The sequence below is a fragment of the Salvelinus fontinalis genome, chromosome 33 (genome assembly GCF_029448725.1).
Source record: "Salvelinus fontinalis isolate EN_2023a chromosome 33, ASM2944872v1, whole genome shotgun sequence".
Classification (NCBI taxonomy): domain Eukaryota; kingdom Metazoa; phylum Chordata; class Actinopteri; order Salmoniformes; family Salmonidae; genus Salvelinus; species Salvelinus fontinalis.
In genome coordinates this window covers 19,022,571-19,045,055 of record NC_074697.1, presented here as the reverse complement: position 1 = coordinate 19,045,055, position 22,485 = coordinate 19,022,571, and the positions used below count along the sequence as shown (strand labels likewise).

Genomic DNA, 22,485 nt, shown 5'->3' with positions numbered 1-22,485 from the left:
ATAGAGTTATAGTAAACAGTTTAAGAGTACCTGCGGTGCATTTGATGAAAGTTGTTGCTATAGCGATATGTCCTGTTTTTCTTTCTTCCCATAGCTTTAATGGTGTTTATTTTAAAATGGAGACTGGAGAGGGTTAATTCAATTGTGGTTGACACAGAGACATCAATGGGAGGTGATTTTCATGAATGTTTTTATCTTTTAGGGAGCTGAGTATTTGGTTTGGTGAAGTACCTGGCAGTTGAAAGAGTGGTAAAGTCTGTTTTGATACATAATGAAACAAATATATACAAGGTGAGAGAGAAGAACAAAATATGACTAAATCTGTCTTTTATGTCTTGTTGAAAGAGGGTTAGAGTTGTCTGATTTGTTCTCTGCTAATTGACAAGTGGGAAAATAATAATGAAGTAGGAACGCCCAATGAGACGGAGTGGTGGATCGCCATGCCGACTGGGAATAGGAAGCTAATGAAGGACTTTGAAAAGCAGGAAACCCTCTTCTGAATGGAATTCTAATTAGCATCGCCAGGAGGGAGGGCGGGAGAGAGGGAGAGAATGAAGGACAGGAGAGATGTGACCTTACCTACAGCAGAAAGAGAGAGGGAGATAGATTGAGAAGGAGAATTAACTTATGTTAAACACTGCATAGAGAAAGAGAGAGGATCAATGACAGAGAGCTTGGAACAAAACAGAGAGAGAGAGAGAGAGAATGAATTGGCATTACACACTGCTGGGAGAAGAAGAGAATGAACGACAGCTAGATGTGACCTTATGCAGCAGAGACACTGAACGGATTTTACACACTTTTACCAAGAGACACATTGAATCATTTTTGACACAGCAGGAAATAGTTATAAAGCATATATATGGATATATGTTTTTATACTAGCACAAAGAAAATACCTGTATTGAACATGTACCAACACCACAAGGTGAAAAACAACATGTGATTTAGCTGAGTGTTGTCTTGGGAGGATTTTAACACTTTGAGGGAAGCCAGGGAATGCGATATGACAAATCCGTTGACTCCCAGCCGCTCTCAAAGCCTCACCTAGAAGTCTGCGTCTTAGTTGCCACACACCATACTTGATAAAGTATCATGGAAGTTTAATCAAATGTAAACAAACTGGGAAAAGGAAATGCAATGATTGAGTGTTTGTGATGTAATTTTGGCGCAATGTGGTAGGTCAGGCTTACAGGAAGTGTGTCTGATCTATTTACAATGATGGAAATCTTTTCATATCTGCTCCGTTTGCGTCCGTTGTCCCCGCCCGGTCCAATGTCCCCGCCCGGTTCGCATCGATAGATCAAGATCATGCATTTAGCCACCGGCTGATTTTAATTACACAGAGTTTAGTGATGTTGAGATGAATCGGGAAGCCGGGTGTTTAGAGCTATCATCAGACCATATTGAGGGGAGTGGAGAGGAACAACCAATTAGGATGTTGTTATAGGAGGGGAGTGGTGAGGAACAACCAATGAGGATGTTGTTGTGGAGTGGAGAGGAACAACCAATTAGGATGTTGTTATAGGAGGGGAGTGGAGGGGAACAACCAATTAGGATGTTGTTGTGGAGTGGAGAGGAACAACCAATTAGGATGTTGTTATAGGAGGGGAGTGGAGAGGAACAACCAATTAGGATGTTGTTATAGGAGGGGAGTGGAGAGGAACAACCAATTAGGATGTTGTTGTTATAGGAGTGGAGAGTAAAAACCAATTAGGATGTTGTTGTTATAGGAGAGGAGTGGAGAGGAAAAACCAATCAGGGTGTTGTTGTTATAGGAGTGGAGTGGAGAGGAAAAACCAATGTGGGTGTTGTTGTTATAGGAGTGGAGTGGAGAGGAAAAACCAATCAGGGTGTTGTTGTTATAGGAGTGGAGTGGAGAGGAAAAACCAATTAGGATGTTGTTGTTATAGGAGTGGAGAGGAAAAACCAATTAGGATGTTGTTGTTATAGGAGTGGAGTGGAGAGGAAAAACCAATCAGGGTGTTGTTGTTATAGGAGTGGAGTGGAGAGGAAAAACCAATTAGGATGTTGTTGTTATAGGAGTGGAGAGGAAAAACCAATTTGGATGTTGTTGTTATAGGAGTGGAGAGGAAAACCAATCAGGGTGTTGTTGTTATAGGAGTGGAGAGGAAAAACCAATCCGGATGTTGTTGTTATAGGAGTGGAGAGGAAAACCAATCAGGGTGTTGTTGTTATAGGAGTGGAGAGGAAAAACCAATCAGGGTGTTGTTGTTATAGGAGTGGAGAGGAAAAACCAATTAGGATGTTGTTGTTATAGGAGTGGAGAGGAAAAACCAATTAGGATGTTGTTGTTATAGGAGAGGAGTGGAGAGGAAAAACCAATGTGGGTGTTGTTGTTATAGGAGTGGAGAGTAAAAACCAATTAGTGTGTTGTTGTTATAGGAGTGGAGAGGAAAAACCAATTAGGATGTTGTTGTTATAGGAGTGGAGAGGAAAAACCAATCAGGGTGTTGTTATTATAGGAGTGGAGAGGAAAAACCAATTAGGATGTTGTTGTTATAGGAGTGGAGAGGAAAAACCAATTAGGATGTTGTTGTTATAGGAGTGGAGAGGAAAAACCAATCAGGGTGTTGTTGTTATAGGAGTGGAGAGGAAAAACCAATCAGGGTGTTGTTGTTATAGGAGTGGAGAGGAAAAACCAATTAGGATGTTGTTGTTATAGGAGTGGAGAGGAAAAACCAATTAGGATGTTGTTGTTATAGGAGTGGAGAGGAAAAACCAATCAGGGTGTTGTTGTTATAGGAGTGGAGAGGAAAAACCAATCAGGGTGTTGTTGTTATAGGAGAGGAGAGGAAAAACCAATTAGGATGTTGTTGTTATAGGAGTGGAGAGTAAAAACCAATCAGGGTGTTGTTGTTATAGGAGTGGAGAGTAAAAACCAATTAGGATGTTGTTGTTATAGGAGTGGAGAGGAAAAACCAATTTGGATGTTGTTGTTATAGGAGTGGAGAGGAAAAACCAATTAGGGTGTTGTTGTTATAGGAGTGGAGAGGAAAAACCAATTAGGATGTTTTTGTTATAGGAGTGGAGTGGAGAGGAAAAACCAATTAGGGTGTTGTTGTTATAGGAGTGGAGAGGAAAAAACAATGAGGGTGTTGGTGTTATAGGAGTGGAGAGGAAAAACCAATCAGGGTGTTGTTGTTATAGGAGTGGAGAGGAAAAACCAATCAGGGTGTTGTTGTTATAGGAGTGGAGTGGAGAGGAAAAACCAATTAGGATGTTGTTGTTATAGGAGTGGAGAGGAAAAACCAATCAGGGTGTTGTTGTTATAGGAGTGGAGAGGAAAAACCAATTAGGGTGTTGTTGTTATAGGAGAGGAGTGGAGAGATGTTTCAGACAGAGATAATGTCTGTCTCTGACAGAAGTCTTTGGGCTGTGTGTGGTGTGTTGTCAGGGGGTAGTGGTCAGTGAGTTTGGTTGGCTCAGATGTCAGATCCCTAGTCTACACTCAGTGGACACTTTCTTATTTGAATGCGCTTATTATATGTCACTCTAGATAAAAGCGTCTGCTGGAAAGCACTTCAGTCAGAGGACTTCTAGCACTTCTCTTCTCTGTCATTATGTTGTTTCCTCCTTTTTCTCATGTCCTACTTTCTCTCAATGTCTGTCTGTCTGTCTGTCTGTCTGTCTGTCTGTCTGCCTTTCAGCCTTTCAGCCTGTCTGCCTTTCAGCCTGTCTGCCTTTCAGCCTTTCAGCCTGTCTGCCTTTCAGCCTGTCTGCCTTTCTGCCTGCCTGCCTGTCTGCCTACCTGTCTGTCTGTCTGTGTGTGTCTAGCCTATATAAGCATACCCTTTCCATTCCCTCTCAGTCAATCAGTCATTAAGGACTGGGGTAAGGACAGAAGGAGGCTGATAGGGTGTTCTTGTTGAAGTGGTGATGAGAAGGCTCACAGAGTAGAGGCTGTGCTAATGAGGCTGACTGGAACAGCTACAGATGCATGATCTTAATTTGATCACTCCTTTGTTGCTGAGAATGTTCCTGTACAGCAGGAAATGCAAAGTTGTGTATTCAAGGTTTATAAATACTACTGAAGTTTGTAATTTCCACTTTAAAATTGATTGGCCCAACGAAAAATGTATCAACCCTTACAAAAAATGGCCATTAATTATAATCCACATAATAATTCACATTTCCTCAAATTTAGATTTTACAGCTGTAGTCTATTACTGAGTCTGCATGGCTGGTACTCACACTGAGACTGCAGCCTCCCGCTCACTCACTAGTCTAGGAGAGCCTTCTCTGCTCTCTATGAAAAGGTCCACTGCTGCGAAGGGTGTTGTGTCTAGTACAGACAGGGAGCAGTCAGTGTTAAACTCTAATATCTCCACATAATAACTCAGTACAGTAATACCACTGTAACAGCTTCTTCAGTGTTTCAGCTGTAGGTTACATGTATGTCTCTCTCTCTCGCTACATCTCCTTCTCTCCCTTTTCTCCTCTTCCTCTCTTCTCTCTCTCCCCTTTTGTTATATATTTTTCACTCTCTCGTCCTCTTCCGTTTCCTCACTCTCTTTCACCATCTATCTCTCTCCATCCTTCCTTGACCCTCTATCTCTCTGAGGGGCAGGTGTGAGTGTAGTTCCTAAGGTTTTGTGTCTGAGATGCTGTCGCTGACCCAGTCTAATGTGTATTTGGTAGGAAGATGGCACTACCTACTGTAGCGCTGAGCTGAGCCTGCTCCTGTTACAGGTGGTGAATTACCAGGGTCCTTATGTGCTTGACACTCATTGATTGCCACACTGTTAATTCCAGTGCAACGTCCAAATAAAAAGCCCTGTGTCAGACGGAGCGCTGAGAGGTCGTATAGAGGTCATTAAAGCACGGGCCAATAAATGTGGAGTGTGTGTGTGTGTGTGTGTGTGTGTGTGTGTGTGTGTGTGTGTGTGTGTGTGTGTGTGTGTGTGTGTGTGTGTGTGTGTGTGTGTGTGTGTGTGTGTGTGTGTGTGTGTGTGTGTGTGTGTGTGTGTGTTTTAAGCTGGCCCTCAGACTGCAGCCTCCTCCTCAGTAGTTTGAGCTGAGGGTTCTTGCTATGAGAAATGTGTGTGTGTTTTTGTTTGTTAGACATGGGGACTGTGAGTGTGTGTGCATTTCTCTGGTTTGTGTGTGTATATAAACTATCTTTCTCCCTCCCTACCTCTCTCCTCAGGTGGGAACCCTCAAGTGTGTATATAAACTCTCTCTCTCCTCAGGTGGGAACCCTCAAGTGTGTATATAAACTCTCTCTCTCTCTCCTCAGGTGGGAACCCTCAAGTGTGTATATAAACTCTCTCTCTCTCCTCAGATGGGAACCCTCAAGTGTGTATATAAACTCTCTCTCTCTCCTCAGATGGGAACCCTCAAGTGTGTATATAAACTCTCTCTCTCTCTCCTCAGGTGGGAACCCTCAAGTGTGTATATAAACTCTCTCTCTCTCTCCTCAGGTGGGAACCCTCAAGTGTGTAAATAAACTCTCTCTCTCCTCAGGTGGGAACCCTCAAGTGTGTATATAAACTCTCTCTCTCTCTCCTCAGGTGGGAACCCTCAAGTGTGTATATAAACTCTCTCTCTCCTCAGGTGGGAACCCTCAAGTGTGTATATAAACTCTCTCTCTCTCTCCTCAGGTGGGAACCCTCAAGTGTGTATATAAACTCTCTCTCTCTCCTCAGATGGGAACCCTCAAGTGTGTATATAAACTCTCTCTCTCTCCTCAGATGGGAACCCTCAAGTGTGTATATAAACTCTCTCTCTCTCTCCTCAGGTGGGAACCCTCAAGTGTGTATATAAACTCTCTCTCTCTCCTCAGGTGGGAACCCTCAAGTGTGTATATAAACTCTCTCTCTCTCTCCTCAGGTGGGAACCCTCAAGTGTGTATATAAACTCTCTCTCTCCTCAGGTGGGAACCCTCAAGTGTGTATATAAACTCTCTCTCTCTCTCCTCAGGTGGGAACCCTCAAGTTTGTATATAAACTCTCTCTCTCTCCTCAGGTGGGAACCCTCAAGTGTGTATATAAACTCTCTCTCTCTCTCCTCAGGTGGGAACCCTCAAGTGTGTATATAAACTCTCTCTCTCTCTCAGGTGGGAACCCTCAAGTGTGTATATAAACTCTTCTCTCTCTCCTCAGGTGGGAACCCTCAAGTGTGTATATAAACTCTCTCTCTCTCTCAGGTGGGAACCCTCAAGTGTGTATATAAACTCTTCTCTCTCTCCTCAGGTGGGAACCCTCAAGTGTGTATATAAACTCTCTCTCTCTCCTCAGGTGGGAACCCTCAAGTGTGTATATAAACTCTCTCTCTCTCTCCTCAGGTGGGAACCCTCAAGTGTGTATATAAACTCTTCTCTCTCTCCTCAGGTGGGAACCCTCAAGTGTGTATATAAACTCTCTCTCTCTCCTCAGGTGGGAACCCTCAAGTGTGTATATAAACTCTCTCTCTCTCTCCTCAGGTGGGAACCCTCAAGTGTGTATATAAACTCTCTCTCTCTCCTCAGGTGGGAACCCTCAAGTGTGTATATAAACTCTCTCTCTCTCTCAGGTGGGAACCCTCAAGTGTGTATATAAACTCTTCTCTCTCTCCTCAGGTGGGAACCCTCAAGTGTGTATATAAACTCTCTCTCTCTCCTCAGGTGGGAACCCTCAAGTGTGTATATAAACTCTCTCTCTCTCCTCAGGTGGGAACCCTCAAGTGTGTATATAAACTCTTCTCTCTCTCCTCAGGTGGGAACCCTCAAGTGTGTATATAAACTCTCTCTCTCTCTCCTCAGGTGGGAACCCTCAAGTGTGTATATAAACTCTCTCTCTCTCCTCAGGTGGGAACCCTCAAGTGTGTATATAAACTCTTCTCTCTCTCCTCAGGTGGGAACCCTCAAGTGTGTATATAAACTCTCTCTCTCTCTCTCTCCTCAGGTGGGAACCCTCAAGTGTGTATATAAACTCTCTCTCTCCTCAGGTGGGAACCCTCAAGTGTGTATATAAACTCTCTCTCCCTCCTCAGGTGGGAACCCTCAAGTGTGTATATAAACTCCCTCTCTCTCTCTCCTCAGGTGGGAACCCTCAAGTGTGTATATAAACTCTCTCTCTCCTCAGGTGGGAACCCTCAAGTGTGTATATAAACTCTCTCTCTCTCAGGTGGGAACCCTCAAGTGTGTATATAAACTCTTCTCTCTCTCCTCAGGTGGGAACCCTCAAGTGTGTATTTAAACTCTCTCTCTCCTCAGGTGGGAACCCTCAAGTGTGTATATAAACTCTCTCTCTCTCTCTCCTCAGGTGGGAACCCTCAAGTGTGTATATAAACTCTCTCTCTCCTCAGGTGGGAACCCTCAAGTGTGTATATAAACTCTCTCTCTCTCTCTCCTCAGGTGGGAACCCTCAAGTGTGTATATAAACTCTCTCTCTCCTCAGGTGGGAACCCTCAAGTGTGTATATAAACTCCCTCTCTCTCTCTCCTCAGGTGGGAACCCTCAAGTGTGTATATAAACTCTCTCTCTCCTCAGGTGGGAACCCTTAAGTGTGTATATAAACTCTTTCTCTCTCTCCTCAGGTGGGAACCCTCGGGGGGTGTTTGCCCTGGGGCAGGTGCAGGGTGAGTGGAAGATGTACGTGAAGCGCCCGCTGGACCGCGAGGAACAGGAACTATACCTCCTCAACGTTACCGCTAGCGACGGCCTGTTCGTCACCAGGGCAACCGTGGAGGTGTCTGTGACTGACACCAACGACAACAGCCCTGTCTGTGACCAGGTCAGTCACACTCTTTATTTACAGACTGTTCCGTCTGTACACTACTGCATTTAATATTTTTATGTTTATTGGTCATTATTCTAATCTGTTTTCTGAATTACATAGTTTCCTACAATATAGTTAAACATTGGTATTGATTATCGTAGGTGTTTACTGTTTATTGTAAGCTGTCCCATAACAGGACCAGAAATGTGACTTTACAGTTGAATTCCACTTGTCTTATATGTATTTGTGTTTAATGTTCAAGCCTCAGTCATAACTCATATTTAATAGTTTTGTTTGCTTCTGTTGGTTCTGTTTCCAGATTCTGCAGGGTCTGTTCTTTTACTGTAAACAGGCACTGTATATTTTAGACTGTATAATTTAGAGTGTGTTTTTATGTGGTGTCTCTGTGCTCCTGTGTGAGGTCTTGTGATATGTAGCTGTGGGTGTGTCTGTTTGAGCAGTGTGTTTGCTGTAAATGTTAAGGAACTCTGTTGATTTCTAATGCAGTTTGATAGACAATGTTTTTTGCTGTGTGTTAGTTACTACTGTTAGTTCTGTCGCTCTAGGGAGCTGTTGTACACTATGAGGAGAGTAGTCGCTGATGCTGACTGATATACAGGCTACTGCGTTATGTAGTTAGTATTCACTTCTTGTTGTTTATAGAGGAGCTGTATGTTCTGAGGGATAACTTTTTGATGTTAGTATTTTCTTGCGTGTGTAAATGTTATTTATTATGAACGTTGTGGGGGTTTGATGTCAGTAGCCTACATTTTTGTTGTCTCTGGATAAATGTATTATGACTGTTGTTAGTATGTTCTTGGTGTGTGTGTAATGCTATGCATTATGAGTGTTGTGGTGTTTGATGCTATCTTGTTGTGTGTGCAGGCTCTTTACAGAGCCTCGGTCCCAGAGGATATCCCAGTCAACAGATTGATAGTAGGCATTGGAGCCAGCGATGCTGATGTAGGGGTCAGTGCTTGGATCCAGTACTCTCTACATGGACCGGGCTCTGAAAACTTCAGCATCGACCCAGACACTGGTACACTACCTTTACTCTGTTTGAGGTTTGCCAATGAAGTTGATGTGTGTGTGACCTTAACCTGTCTCTCCTCTTTTTCTGTGCAGGCGAACTAAAGACAGCCCAGGCCCTGGACAGGGAGAAGACCCCTGTGTACAGACTGGTTGCCCAGGCGACAGACGGAGGTGGTCGGTTCTGTCGTGCGGAGGTCCACCTGACGCTGTTGGATGTGAATGACAACCCTCCGGCGTTCTCTGCTCCCCACTACACTGCCAGTGTGTATGAAGACACATCTACCAAGGCCCTGCTTACACGCATACAGGCCATCGACCCTGATGAAGGTAGGAATGGAATATTCTCCGCTCTGTTTCTCCCTCATTCTCTGTCTCTGTCTCTCTCTCCCTCTCTCAATTCAATTTCAATTCAAGGGCTTTATTGCATGGGAAACATATGTTAACATTGCTAAAGCAAGTGAAGTAGATAATAAACAAAAGTGAAATAAACAATAAAGTATTAACAGTAAACATTACACTCACAGAAGTTCCAAAAGAATAAAGACATTTCAAATGTCATATTATGTCTGTATACAGTGTTGTAATGATGTGCAAATAGATTAAGTACAAAAGAGAAAATAAATAAACATAAATATGGGTTGTATTTACAATGGTGTTTGTTCTTTACTGGTTGTCCTTTTTTTGTGGCAACAGGTTACAAATCTTGATGGTCTGCCAACAGCAGCATCTCTCAATACCAAGGCTATGCTCTCTCTCTCTCTCTCCCTCTCTCTCTCTCTCTCTCTCTCTCTCTCTCTCTCTCTCTCTCTCTCTCTCTCTCTCTCTCTCCCTCTCTCTCTCTCCCTGTCACTTTCTCTCTGTCACACTCTCTCTCTCTCTGTCACACTCTGTCTCTCACTCTCTGTCGTTCTCTCTGTCTCTCTGTCTCTCTCTCTCTCTCTCTCACCTGCACACACTGCAGCTCTCCAGGACCAGAGTTGCCCATCCAGCTGAATATTAACCGATAGATGGGTAGAGTTTATAATAATGTTTACTCTGCTCTGCTCAGCACATACCTCACTGTTAGCTGTTAACAATCCTATTTAATTTGCCTTGGGTTTGGACCAGCTGTTAGCACATACTGCTAGCAATCACACACACACACTGCTAACACTCCCATTTGGCTGCTGTCACTGTCTCGCCTGGCAAAGAGGGAATGGAAAGAAAATAAACCTCTGCCACAACCACACTAATGAAAAGTCACAACGACACTAATGAAAAGTCACATCCACACTAATGAAAAGCCACAACCACACTAATGAAAAGTCACATCCACACTAATGAAAAGTCACAACCACACTAATGAAAAGTCACAACCGCACTAATGAAAAGTCACAACCGCACTAATGAAAAGTCACAACCGCACTAATGAAAAGTCACATCCACACTAATGAAAAGTCACATCCACACTAATGAAAAGTCACAACCACACTAATGAAAGTCACAACCACACTAATGAAAAGTCACAACCACACTAATGAAAAGTCACAACCACACTAATGAAAAGTCACATCCACACTAATGAAAAGTCACAACCACACTAATGAAAGTCACAACCACACTAATGAAAAGTCACAACCACACTAATGAAAAGTCACAACCACACTAATGAATAGTCATAACCACACTAATGAATAGTCATAACCACACTAATGAAAGTCACATCCACACTAATGAAAAGTCCCAACCACACTAATGAAAAGTCACAACCACACTAATGAAAAGTCACAACCACACTAATGAAAAGTCCTAACCACACTAATGAAAAGTCCCAACCACACTAATGAAAAGTCCTAACCACACTAATGAAAAGTCACATCCACACTAATGAAAAGTCCCAACCACACTAATGAAAAGTCCCAACCACACGAATGAAAAGTCACAACCACACTAATGAAAAGTCACATCCACACTAATGAAAAGTCACAACCACACTAATGAAAGTCACATCCACACTAATGAAAAGTCACAACCATAAAAGTATTGAAGTATTAGAGATAAAGGTATTTGCGCATTAAAGGATTACCAAACAAGCCATGCAGGTTTCAAATAGGAAGCTTTGTGGCTGTTAGCAGGATGCAAGAGACAAGGGCATGAGGGGAGGAGAGAGAGGGAGAGAGAGAGAGACAAGGGCATCAGGAGAGGGCAGTGAGGGAGAGAGAGAGAGAGAGAGAGAGACAGACAGAAGGGAATCATGAGAGGAGAGAGAGAGAGAGATGGGTATCAGGAGAGGGAGGGAGGGAGGGAGAGAGAGCGAGAATGAAGGAACCAGAGAGGGAGAGAAGTGTATCAGGGAGGAGAGATTCATGTTTGAACTGGAGTCAACCTCTCTATCTCCCTTTGCCGTTTAATGTTCACTAGCACTCTCTCTTTCTCTCTCTTACTCTCTCTCTTTCTACTGTCTGTTTTCTGATATCTCAACTCTCGAAACACACACGCACAGATGGCAATCAATAAATTAAATAATTTATTCATGAAAGATTGTTCTAATATCCCTCTCCGCTCTCTCCAGGCATCAGTCGTAAGGTAGTATATTCTCTGGCCGACTCTGCCGGCGGCTTCTTCTCCATCGACAAATCCTCTGGCATCGTGGTCCTGGAACGTATCCTCGACCGCGAACAGCAACCGTCCTACATGATCACGGTCAGAGCGTCCGACCAGGGTTCTCCTGTCCGCCTGTCCTCCCTGGTCAACGTGACCGTCACGGTCCTGGACATCAATGACAACCCACCGGTGTTTGAGCGGCGTGACCACCTCGCCACCGTGCCAGAGGACGTGGGGTTAGGGACGGAGGTTCTGAGAGTGTATGCAGCCAGTAAGGACATTGGAACCAACGCTGAGATAACCTATAGTATCCGCTCAGGCAACGAGCACGGAAAGTTCCACATACACCCCATCACTGGTAAGTTCCCATATGCAGAATATAAAGTTTAAATATATGTACAGTACCAGTCAAAAGTTTGGACACAGCTACTCATTCCAGGGTTTTTCTTAATTTTATTATTTTCTACATTGTAGAATAATAGTGAAGACATCAAAACTATGAAATAACACATATGGAATCATGTAGTAATCAAGAAAGTGTTATACAAATCAAGAATATTTTATATTTGAGATTCTTGAAGTAGCCACCCTTTGACTTGATGACAGCTTTGCACACTCTTGGGATTCTCTCAACCGGCTGCATAAGGTAGTCACCTGGAATGCATTTCAATTAACAGGTGTGCCTTGTTAAAAGTTAATTTGGGTAATTTCTTTTCTTCTTAATGTGTTTGAGACAAACAGTGGTGTTTTGATTAGGTAGGGGTGGTATACGCAAGATAGCCCTACTTGGTGAAAGACCAAGTCCATATTATGGCAAGAACAGCTCAAGTAAGCAAAGAGAAACGACAGTCTGTTATTACTTTAAGACATGAAGGTCAGTTAATCTGGAAGATTTTAAGAACTTTGACTGTTTCTTCAAGTGCAGACGCAAAAACCATCAAGCGCTATGATGAAACTGGCTCTCATGAGGACCGCCACAGGAAAGGAAGACCCAGAGTTACCTCTGCTGCAGAGGATACGTTCATTACAGTTACCAGCCTCAGAAATTGCAGCCCAAATAAATGCTTTACAGAGTTCAAGTAACAGACACATCTCAACATCAACTGTTCAGCGGAGACTGCGTGAATCAGGCCATCATGGTCGAATTGCGGCAAAGAAACCACTACACCAACAAGAAGAAGAGACTTGCTTGGGCCAAGAAACACGAGCAATGGACATTAGATCGGTGGAAATCTATCCTTTCGTCTGATGAGTCCAAATTTGAGATATTTGGTTCCAACCGCTATGTCTTTGTGAGACGCTGGGTATGTTAACGGATGATCTCCGCATGTGTGGTTCCCACTGTGAAGCATGGAGGAGGAGGTGTGATGGTGTGGTGTGCTTTGCTGGTGACATTGTCAGTGATTTATTTAGAATTCATGGCACACTTGACCAACATGGCTGCCACAGCATTCTGCAGGGATATTCCATCCCATCTGGTGTGTGCTTCGTGGGACTATCATTTGTTTTTCAACAGGACAATGACCCCAAACACACCTCCAGGCTGTGTAAGGGCTATTTGACCAAGAAGGAGAGTGATGGAGTGCTGCATCAGATGACCTGGCCTCCACAATCACCTGACCTCAACCCAATTGAGATGGTTTGGGATGAGTTGGCCTGCAGAGTGAAGGAAAAGCAGCCAACAAGTGCTCAGCATATGTGGGAACTCCTTCAAGACTGTTCGAAAAGCATTCCTCATGAAGCTGGTTGACATAATGCCAACACTGTGCAAAGCTGTCATCAAGGCAAAGGGTGGCTCCTTTGAAGAATCTCAAATATGAAATATATTTTGACTTGTTTAACAATTTTTGGGTTATTACATGATTCCATATGTGTTATTTCATAGTTTTGATGTCTTCACTATTATTCTACAATGTAGAAAATTGTAAAAATAAAGAAAAACCCTTGAATGAGTAGGTGTGTCCAAAATTTTGACTGGTACTGTATGTCTATGTTTGCATATTCATGTTACAGATTTCTACATGGCGTTAGAAGTAGGATCCCTACCTACCTATTGACCTTCCACCCTCTTTGTACCAGGTGCCATCGCTGTGTCCAAGCCTCTGGACTTTGAGACTTGTAAAGACTACTTCCTTACTGTGGAGGCCAGAGATGGTGGAAAACCGCCCCTAAGCGCCGTAACCATGGTAAACATCAACCTGACGGATGTCAACGACAATGCACCCATGTTCAGCCGAGACGTCTACACTGCTGTCGTATCCGAGGACGCAACCATCGGAGAGTCCGTCGTCAAGGTACAGTATGTCCTGTTGGCTCTTTAACCTGGACTGTTTCAGCCGTGTTTCTCAGACCTCTCCAGGAGTACCCCAGTCTCTTTAACCTGGACTAGTTCAGCCGTGTTTCCCAGACCTCTCCAGGAGTACCCCAGTCTCTTTAACCTGGACTAGTTCAGCCGTGTTTCCCAGACCTCTCCAGGAGTACCCCAGTCTCTTTAACCTGGACTGGTTCAGCCGTGTTTCCCAGACCTCTCCAGGAGTACCCCAGTCTCTTTAACCTGGACTGGTTCAGCCGTGTTTCTCAGACCTCTCCAGGAGTACCCCAGTCTCTTTAACCTGGACTAGTTCAGCCGTGTTTCCCAGACCTCTCCAGGAGTACCCCAGTCTCTTTAACCTGGACTAGTTCAGCCGTGTTTCCCAGACCTCTCCAGGAGTACCCCAGTCTCTTTAACCTGGACTGGTTCAGCCGTGTTTCCCAGACCTCTCCAGGAGTACCCCAGTCTCTTTAACCTGGACTGGTTCAGCCGTGTTTTCCAGACCTCTCCAGGAGTACCCCAGTCTCTTTAACCTGGACTGGTTCAGCCGTGTTTCCCAGACCTCTCCAGGAGTACCCCAGTCTCTTTAACCTGGACTGGTTCAGCCGTGTTTTCCAGACCTCTCCAGGAGTACCCCAGTCTCTTTAACCTGGGCTGGTTCAGCCGTGTTTTCCAGACCTCTCCAGGAGTACCCCAGTCTCTTTAACCTGGACTGGTTCAGCCGTGTTTCCCAGACCTCTCCAGGAGTACCCCAGTCTCTTTAACCTGGACTGGTTCAGCCGTGTTTCCCAGACCTCTCCAGGAGTACCCCAGTCTCTTTAACCTGGGCTGTTTCAGCCGTGTTTCCCAGACCTCTCTAGGAGTACCCCAGTCTCTTTAACCTGGGCTGGTTCAGCCGTGTTTCCCAGACCTCTTCAGGAGTACCCCAGTCTCTTTAACCTGGACTAGTTCAGCCGTGTTTCCCAGACCTCTCCAGGAGTACCCCAGTCTCTTTAACCTGGACTAGTTCAGCCGTGTTTCCCAGACCTCTCCAGGAGTACCCCAGTCTCTTTAACCTGGACTGGTTCAGCCGTGTTTTCCAGACCTCTCCAGGAGTACCCCAGTCTCTTTAACCTGGACTAGTTCAGCCGTGTTTCCCAGACCTCTCCAGGAGTACCCCAGTCTCTTTAACCTGGACTGGTTCAGCCGTGTTTCCCAGACCTCTCCAGGAGTACCCCAGTCTCTTTAACCTGGACTAGTTCAGCCGTGTTTCCCAGACCTCTCCAGGAGTACCCCAGTCTCTTTAACCTGGACTGGTTCAGCCGTGTTTCCCAGACCTCTCCAGGAGTACCCCAGTCTCTTTAACCTGGACTGGTTCAGCCGTGTTTTCCAGACCTCTCCAGGAGTACCCCAGTCTCTTTAACCTGGGCTGGTTCAGCCGTGTTTTCCAGACCTCTCCAGGAGTACCCACAGTCGGGTTGAACTCATTTAGACTTTTCTGGTACAAACACACCTGATTCAATCTGAACTAATCATCAAGCCCTTAATTAGTTAGGTCAAGTGTGCTCATTCTGGGATACATCCAATAAGTTCAACTGAATGGGGACACTCGAGGAAACACTAACCATCTTACTGTGTGTGTTGGAGAGTCCCTGCCTAACCCCATGTCGTCCTCCTCTAGCTGACAGCTGAGGACGTAGACAGTCAGGTGAATGGTGATATCCTCTACTCCATCGTCAGTGGCGACAGAGAGAACCAGTTCTTCATAGACCCTCTCTCTGGCATGGTGAAGATCAACAAACAGCTGGACAGAGAGACGGTGAGCACACACACACACACACACACACACACACACACACACACACACACACACACACACACACACACACACACACACACACACACACACACACACACACACACACACACACACACACACAGGTAAACACACACAGAAATAAACCAACACCATGGCCAATACAACCACAACATGAATACTAATAACAAGGACGGTCTCTGACACGCTCACCTCAACATCACAAACACTCCCACCGTTATCCCCCTGCAGCTAGGTACCTCCTCCTGACCGTTTCCCTTATGGAGGTTACTCCCACCGTTATCCCCCGTGCAGCTAGGTACCTCCTCTTGACCGTTTCCCTTATGGAGGTTACTCCCACCGTTATCCCCCGTGCAGCTAGGTACCTCCTCCTGACCGTTTCCCTTATGGAGGTCACTCCCACCGTTATCCCCCGTGCAGCTAGGTACCTCCTCCTGACCGTTTCCCTTATGGAGGTTACTCCCACCGTTATCCCCCGTGCAGCTAGGTACCTCCTCCTGACCGTTTTCCTTATGGAGGTTACTCCCACCGTTATCCCCCTGCAGCTAGGTACCTCCTCCTGACCGTTTCCCTTATGGAGGTTACTCCCACCGTTATCCCCCGTGCAGCTAGGTACCTCCTCCTGACCGTTTCCCTTATGGAGGTTACTCCCACCGTTATCCCCCGTGCAGCTAGGTACCTCCTCTTGACCGTTTCCCTTATGGAGGTTACTCCCACCGTTATCCCCCGTGCAGCTAGGTACCTCCTCCTGACCGTTTCCCTAATGGAGTTAACTCCCACCGTTTTCCCCTGTGCAGCTAGGTACCTCCTCCTGACCGTTTCCCTTATGGAGGTTACTCCCACCGTTATCCCCCGTGCAGCTAGGTACCTCCTCTTGACCGTTTCCCTTATGGAGGTTACTCCCACCGTTATCCCCCGTGCAGCTAGGTACCTCCTCCTGACCGTTTCCCTTATATAGGTTACTCCCACCGTTATCCCCGTGCAGCTAGGTACCTCCTCCTGATCGTTTCCCTTATGGAGGTTACTCCCACCGTTATCCCCCGTGCAGCTAGGTACCTCCTCCTGACCGTTTCCCTTATGGAGTTCACTCCCACCGTTATCCCCCGTGCAGCTAGGTACCTCCTCCTGACCGTTTCCCTTATGGAGGTTACTCCCACCGTTATCCCCCGTGCAGCTAGGTACCTCCTCCTGACCGTTTCCCTTATGGAGGTTACTCCCACCGTTATCCCCCGTGCAGCTAGGTACCTCCTCCTGACCGTTTCCCTTATGGAGGTTACTCCCACCGTTATCCCCCGTGCAGCTAGGTACCTCCTCCTGACCGTTTCCCTTATGGAGGTTACTCCCACCGTTATCCCCCGTGCAGCTAGGTACCTCCTCCTGACCGTTTCCCTTATGGAGGTTACTCCCACCGTTATCCCCCGTGCAGCTAGGTACCTCCTCCTGACCGTTTCCCTTATGGAGGTTACTCCCACCGTTATCCCCCGTGCAGCTAGGTACCTCCTCTTGACCGTTTCCCTTATGGAGGTTACTCCCACCGTTATCCCCCGTGCAGCTAGGTACCTCCTCCTGACCGCTTCCCTTATGGAGGTTACTCCCACCGTTATCCCCCGTGCAGCTAGGTACCTCCTCCTGATCGTTTCCCTTATGGAGGTCACTCCCACCGTTATCCCCCGTGCAGCTAGGTACCTCCTCCTGACCGTTTCCCTTATGGAGGTTACTCCCACCGTTATCCCCCGTGCAGCTAGGTACCTCCTCTTGACCGTTTCCCTTATGGAGGTTACTCCCACCGTTATCCCCCGTGCAGCTAGGTACCTCCTCCTGACCGTTTCCCTTATGGAGGTTACTCCCACCGTTATCCCCCGTGCAGCTAGGTACCTCCTCCTGACCGTTTCCCTTATGGAGGTTACTCCCACCGTTATCCCCCGTGCAGCTAGGTACCTCCTCCTGACCGTTTCCCTTATGGAGGTTACTCCCACCGTTATCCCCCGTGCAGCTAGGTACCTCCTCCTGACCGTTTCCCTTATGGAGGTCACTCCCACCGTTATCCCCCTGCAGCTAGGTACCTCCTCCTGACCGTTTCCCTTATGGAGGTTGTTCATTTCCTCTAGTTAGAGAGTGGAGGCATTGCATCCTATCCCTCCTCTTCCCAGGCTGCTTTCTTCCCTCGTTTGTCTTGTTCTCCGGAGCGTTTGAAGTGTTCCGAGTGTGTTTTCTGATTCCCCTCATAAAGAATTCATGAGTGTGGCCAGTGACAGTGATCTGATCTCCAAAGAAAACGCCTGGGCTTGTGGGGGATCAAAGAGCTGATGAAAGTGTGTTTGGGTTATCAGAGAGCGCAGTCCCGAGTGCGGGTGTGTGTCTTCACCCACCACTATTTCCATACAGGTTTTTTTCTCTCTCTCCTAATCAGCACTGTGGTTGTTTATTGGGGTTTCTTTTTTCATTTCTCAGAGTGAGACGTTATTTTTTCATTTCTCAGAGTGAGACGTTATTTTTTCATTTCTCAGAGTGAGACGTTATTTTTTCATTTCTCAGAGTGAGACGTTATTTTTTCATTTCTCAGAGATGTTATTTTTTCATTTCTCAGAGTGAGACGTTATTTTTTCATTTCTCAGAGATGTTATTTTTTCATTTCTCAGAGTGAGAAGTTATTTTTTCATTTCTCAGAGTGAGACGTTATTTTTTCATTTCTCAGAGTGAGACGTTATTTTTTCATTTCTCAGAGTGAGACGTTATTTTTTCATTTCTCAGAGATGTAATTTTTTCATTTCTCAGTGAGACGTTATTTTTTCATTTCTCAGAGTGAGACGTTATTTTTTCATTTCTCAGAGTGAGACGTTATTTTTTCATTTCTCAGAGTGAGACGTTATTTTTTCATTTCTCAGAGATGTAATTTTTTCATTTCTCAGAGTGAGACGTTATTTTTTCATTTCTCAGAGATGTAATTTTTTCATTTCTCAGAGTGAGACGTTATTTTTTCATTTCTCAGAGTGAGACGTTATTTTTTCATTTCTCAGAGATGTTATTTTTTCATTTCTCAGATTGAGAAGTTATTTTTTCATTTCTCAGAGTGAGACGTTATTTTTTCATTTCTCAGAGATGTTATTTTTTTATTTCTCAGAGTGAGAAGTTATTTTTTCATTTCTCAGAGTGAGATGTTATTTTTTCCTTTCTCAGAGTGAGGCGTTATTTTTTCATTTCTCAGAGTGAGACGTTATTTTTTCATTTCTCAGAGTGAGACGCTATTTTTTCATTTCTCAGAGTGAGAAGTTATTCTTTATTTTCTCAGAGTGAGACGTTATTTTTTCATTTCTCAGAGTGAGACGTTATTTTTTCATTTCTCAGAGTGAGACATTATTTTTGTTTTCAGTTATTGCATTTTTCTGCTGTGTTTAGTTAGGCTATTATTACAGAGCAGAATGTGGAGTCACACAGAAACACCCTGCAGCTTGCGGGTTAGAGAATAAGGTGTGAGTGAATGAGTGAGTGAGTGAGTGAGTGAGTGAGTGAGTGAGTGAGTGAGTGAGTGAGTGAGTGAGTGAGTGAGTAAGTGAGTGTGTGTGTGTGTGTGTGTGTGTGTGTGTGTGTGTGTGTGTGTGTGTGTGTGTGTGTGTGTGTGTGTGTGTGTGTGTGAGTGAGTGAGTGAGTGAGTCTTCACTCCCTAAGCTAGTAAAAATCCTGTCTACCTGAGATAGACTGTTCCCTCAGGTACACTCTTAGAAAAAAAGGTGCTATCTGGAAACTAAAGGGGTTCTTCGGCTGTCCCCAAAGAATAACCCTTTAAAGAACCCTTTCTGTTGCAGGTTGAACCGTTTTGGGTTCCATGTAGAACCCTTTCCACAGAAGGTTCTACATGGAACTCAAAAGTGTTTTACCTGGAACCAAAAAGGTTGCTCATTTGGGGACAGCCGAAGAACCATTTTGAAACCCTTTTTTCTTAGAGTGTAGAGTAAATCTGAGAGACAGAGACAGAAACCCAGGGTGCATGCTTAGTAGGACACGCCAGGAATGTGTCAGTCACAGTAGTGTGTTTCAGAGGATCAAAGGATGCGCCCACAACCAATCACAACACACTTAATCAGCGCCCTTAGGTCCTCGTTTAGTGTGCTGATATTCAAGGGAGTACCACATTATAAGGATGCGTATCCAGGAAGATATTTGATTAGGAACTTGTCATCATTGGTTAATGTGTGATGAATTTGATTTGCATGGAAATTGCTGCGTTTGATTTTCTCTATCCTATTATCATTATCAGGCATGAAATGATAAAGTTTCTCGACGTGAAGTTTCAAGGGAAACTCGCATGTTTTTTTCTTCTCTAGGTGTCTGGTTACTCTCTGGCGGTCAGGGCTCTGGACAGTGGTGTTCCGCCCATGTCGTCAACGGTGATGGTCAACATTGACATCTCAGACATCAACGACAGCCCGCCTACTTTCACCCCGGCCAATCTCACCACTGTCATACAGGTACTGTTACTCACATGATTGACAGCTCTGATGACCAATGAACTCCATACACACATACATCCACATAGACATAGATATTCACACACATATCCTTTCTTGCAGGAGAAGCACACACACACACACACACACACACTCCGTCTTGCATCTAATGTAATTTCCCTTCTCGTACTCTCCAATCACAGGAGAACAAGCCCATCGGCACCAGCATTCTGCAGCTGTCTGTCATAGACCAGGACTCTTCCCATAACGGCCCGCCCTTTGAGTTCCGCATCTTATCAGGGAATGAGGGTGGAGAGTTTACACTGGAGTGGGATGGAACTCTGCTAGCCAATCAGGTGTTTAGGAGGGACTTGGCCACAGAGTATGTCATCCAGGTCCAGGTAAGAATGCCATTTTACATCATCTCTACTGTTAGCACCATGTCTTACAACGTGCTGGTCAACCCTGTAAGTGTTAGTAGCAGGTCTTACAACGTGCTGGTCAACCCTGTTAGTGTTAGCACCATGTATTACAACCTGCTGGTCAACCCTGTTAGTGTTAGCTCCAGGTCTTATAACCAGCTAGTCAACCCTGTTAGTGTTAGCACCAGGTCTTATAACCAGCTAGTCAACCCTGTTAGTGTTAGCACCAGGTCTTATAACCAGCTAGTCAACCCTGTTAGTGTTAGCACCAGGTCTTATAACCAGCTAGTCAACCCTGTTAGTGTTAGCACCAGGTCTTATAACCAGCTAGTCAACCCTGTTAGTGTTAGCACCAGGTCTTATAACCAGCTGGTCAACCCTGTTAGTGTTAGCACCAGTTCTTATAACCATCTGGTCAACCCTGTTAGTGTTAACACCAGGTCTTATAACCAGCTGGTCAACCCTGTTAGTGTTAGTAGCAGGTCTTACAACCAGCTGGTCAACCCTGTTAGTGTTAGCACCAGGTCTTATAACCAGCTGGTCAACCCTGTTAGTGTTAGCACCAGGTCTTATAACCAGCTAGTCAACCCTGTTACTGTTAGAACCAGGTCTTATAACCAGCTGGTCAACCCTGTTAGTGTTAGCACCAGGTCTTATAACCAGCTAGTCAACCCTGTTATTGTTAGCACCAGGTCTTATAACCAGCTGGTCAACCCTGTTAGTGTTAGCACCAGGTCTTATAACCAGCTGGTCAACCCTGTTAGTGTTAGCACCAGGTCTTATAACCAGCTAGTCAACCCTGTTAGTGTTAGCACCAGGTCTTATAACCAGCTGGTCAACCCTGTTAGTGTTAGCACCAGGTCTTATAACCAGCTGGTCAACCCTGTTAGTGTTAGCACCAGGTCTTATAACCAGCTGGTCAACCCTGTTAGTGTTAGCACCAGGTCTTATAACCAGCTGGTCAACCCTGTTAGTGTTAGCACCAGGTCTTATAACCAGCTGGTCAACCCTGTTAGTGTTAGTAGCAGGTCTTATAACCAGCTGGTCAACCCTGTTAGTGTTAGTAGCAGGTCTTATAACCAGCTGGTCAACCCTGTTAGTGTTAGCACCAGGTCTTATAACCAGCTGGTCAACCCTGTTAGTGTTAGTAGCAGGTCTTACAACCAGCTGGTCAACCCTGTTAGTGTTAGCACCAGGTATTATAACCAGCTGGTCAACCCTGTTAGTGTTAGTAGCAGGTCTTACAACCAGCTGGTCAACCCTGTTAGTGTTAGCACCAGGTCTTATAACCAGCTGGTCAACCCTGTTAGTGTTAGTAGCAGATCTTATAACCAGCTGGTCAACCCTGTTAGTGTTAGCACCAGGTCTTATAACCAGCTGGTCAACCCTGTTAGTGTTAGTAGCAGGTCTTACAACCAGCTGGTCAACCCTGTTAGTGTTAGCACCAGGTCTTATAACCAGCTGGTCAACCCTGTTAGTGTTAGTAGCAGGTCTTACAACCAGCTGGTCAACCCTGTTAGTGTTAGCACCAGGTCTTATAACCAGCTGGTCAACCCTGTTAGTGTTAGTAGCAGGTCTTACAACCAGCTGGTCAACCCTGTTAGTGTTAGTAGCAGGTCTTACAACCAGCTAGTCAACCCTGTTAGTGTTAGCACCAGGTCTTATAACCAGCTGGTCAACCCTGTTAGTGTTAGTAGCAGGTCTTATAACCAGCTGGTCAACCCTGTTAGTGTTAGTAGCAGGTCTTATAACCAGCTGGTCAACCCTGTTAGTGTTAGTAGCAGGTCTTACAACCAGCTAGTCAACCCTGTTAGTGTTAGTAGCAGGTCTTACAACCAGCTGGTCAACCCTGTTAGTGTTAGCACCAGGTCTTATAACCAGCCGGTCAACCCTGTTAGTGTTAGCACCAGGTCTTATAACCAGCTGGTCAACCCTGTTAGTGTTAGTAGCAGGTCTTACAACCAGTTGGTCAACCCTGTTAGTGTTAGCACCAGGTCTTATAACCAGCTGGTCAACCCTGTTAGTGTTAGTAGCAGGTCTTACAACCAGCTGGTCAACCCTGTTAGTGTTAGCACCAGGTCTTATAACCAGCTGGTCAACCCTGTTAGTGTTAGTAGCAGGTCTTATAACCAGCTGGTCAACCCTGTTAGTGGTA

General features: G+C 45.3%; 1 protein-coding gene across 7 annotated transcripts in view; it reads left to right on the top strand.

The window, feature by feature from the left end:
* LOC129831784 (protocadherin Fat 3-like) overlaps positions 1-22,485 on the top strand; it is a 393,104-nt gene that overhangs the window by 306,811 nt on the left and 63,808 nt on the right. For all 7 annotated transcript variants that reach the window (XM_055895235.1, XM_055895232.1, XM_055895234.1 and 4 more), the window contains 8 exons: positions 7,540-7,736; positions 8,607-8,760; positions 8,847-9,080; positions 11,305-11,694; positions 13,416-13,630; positions 15,308-15,445; positions 19,786-19,929; positions 20,112-20,309. In XM_055895235.1, the coding sequence (XP_055751210.1) occupies positions 7,540-7,736; positions 8,607-8,760; positions 8,847-9,080; positions 11,305-11,694; positions 13,416-13,630; positions 15,308-15,445; positions 19,786-19,929; positions 20,112-20,309 (1,670 nt within the window). The remainder of the gene's footprint in view (positions 1-7,539; positions 7,737-8,606; positions 8,761-8,846; positions 9,081-11,304; positions 11,695-13,415; positions 13,631-15,307; positions 15,446-19,785; positions 19,930-20,111; positions 20,310-22,485) is intronic.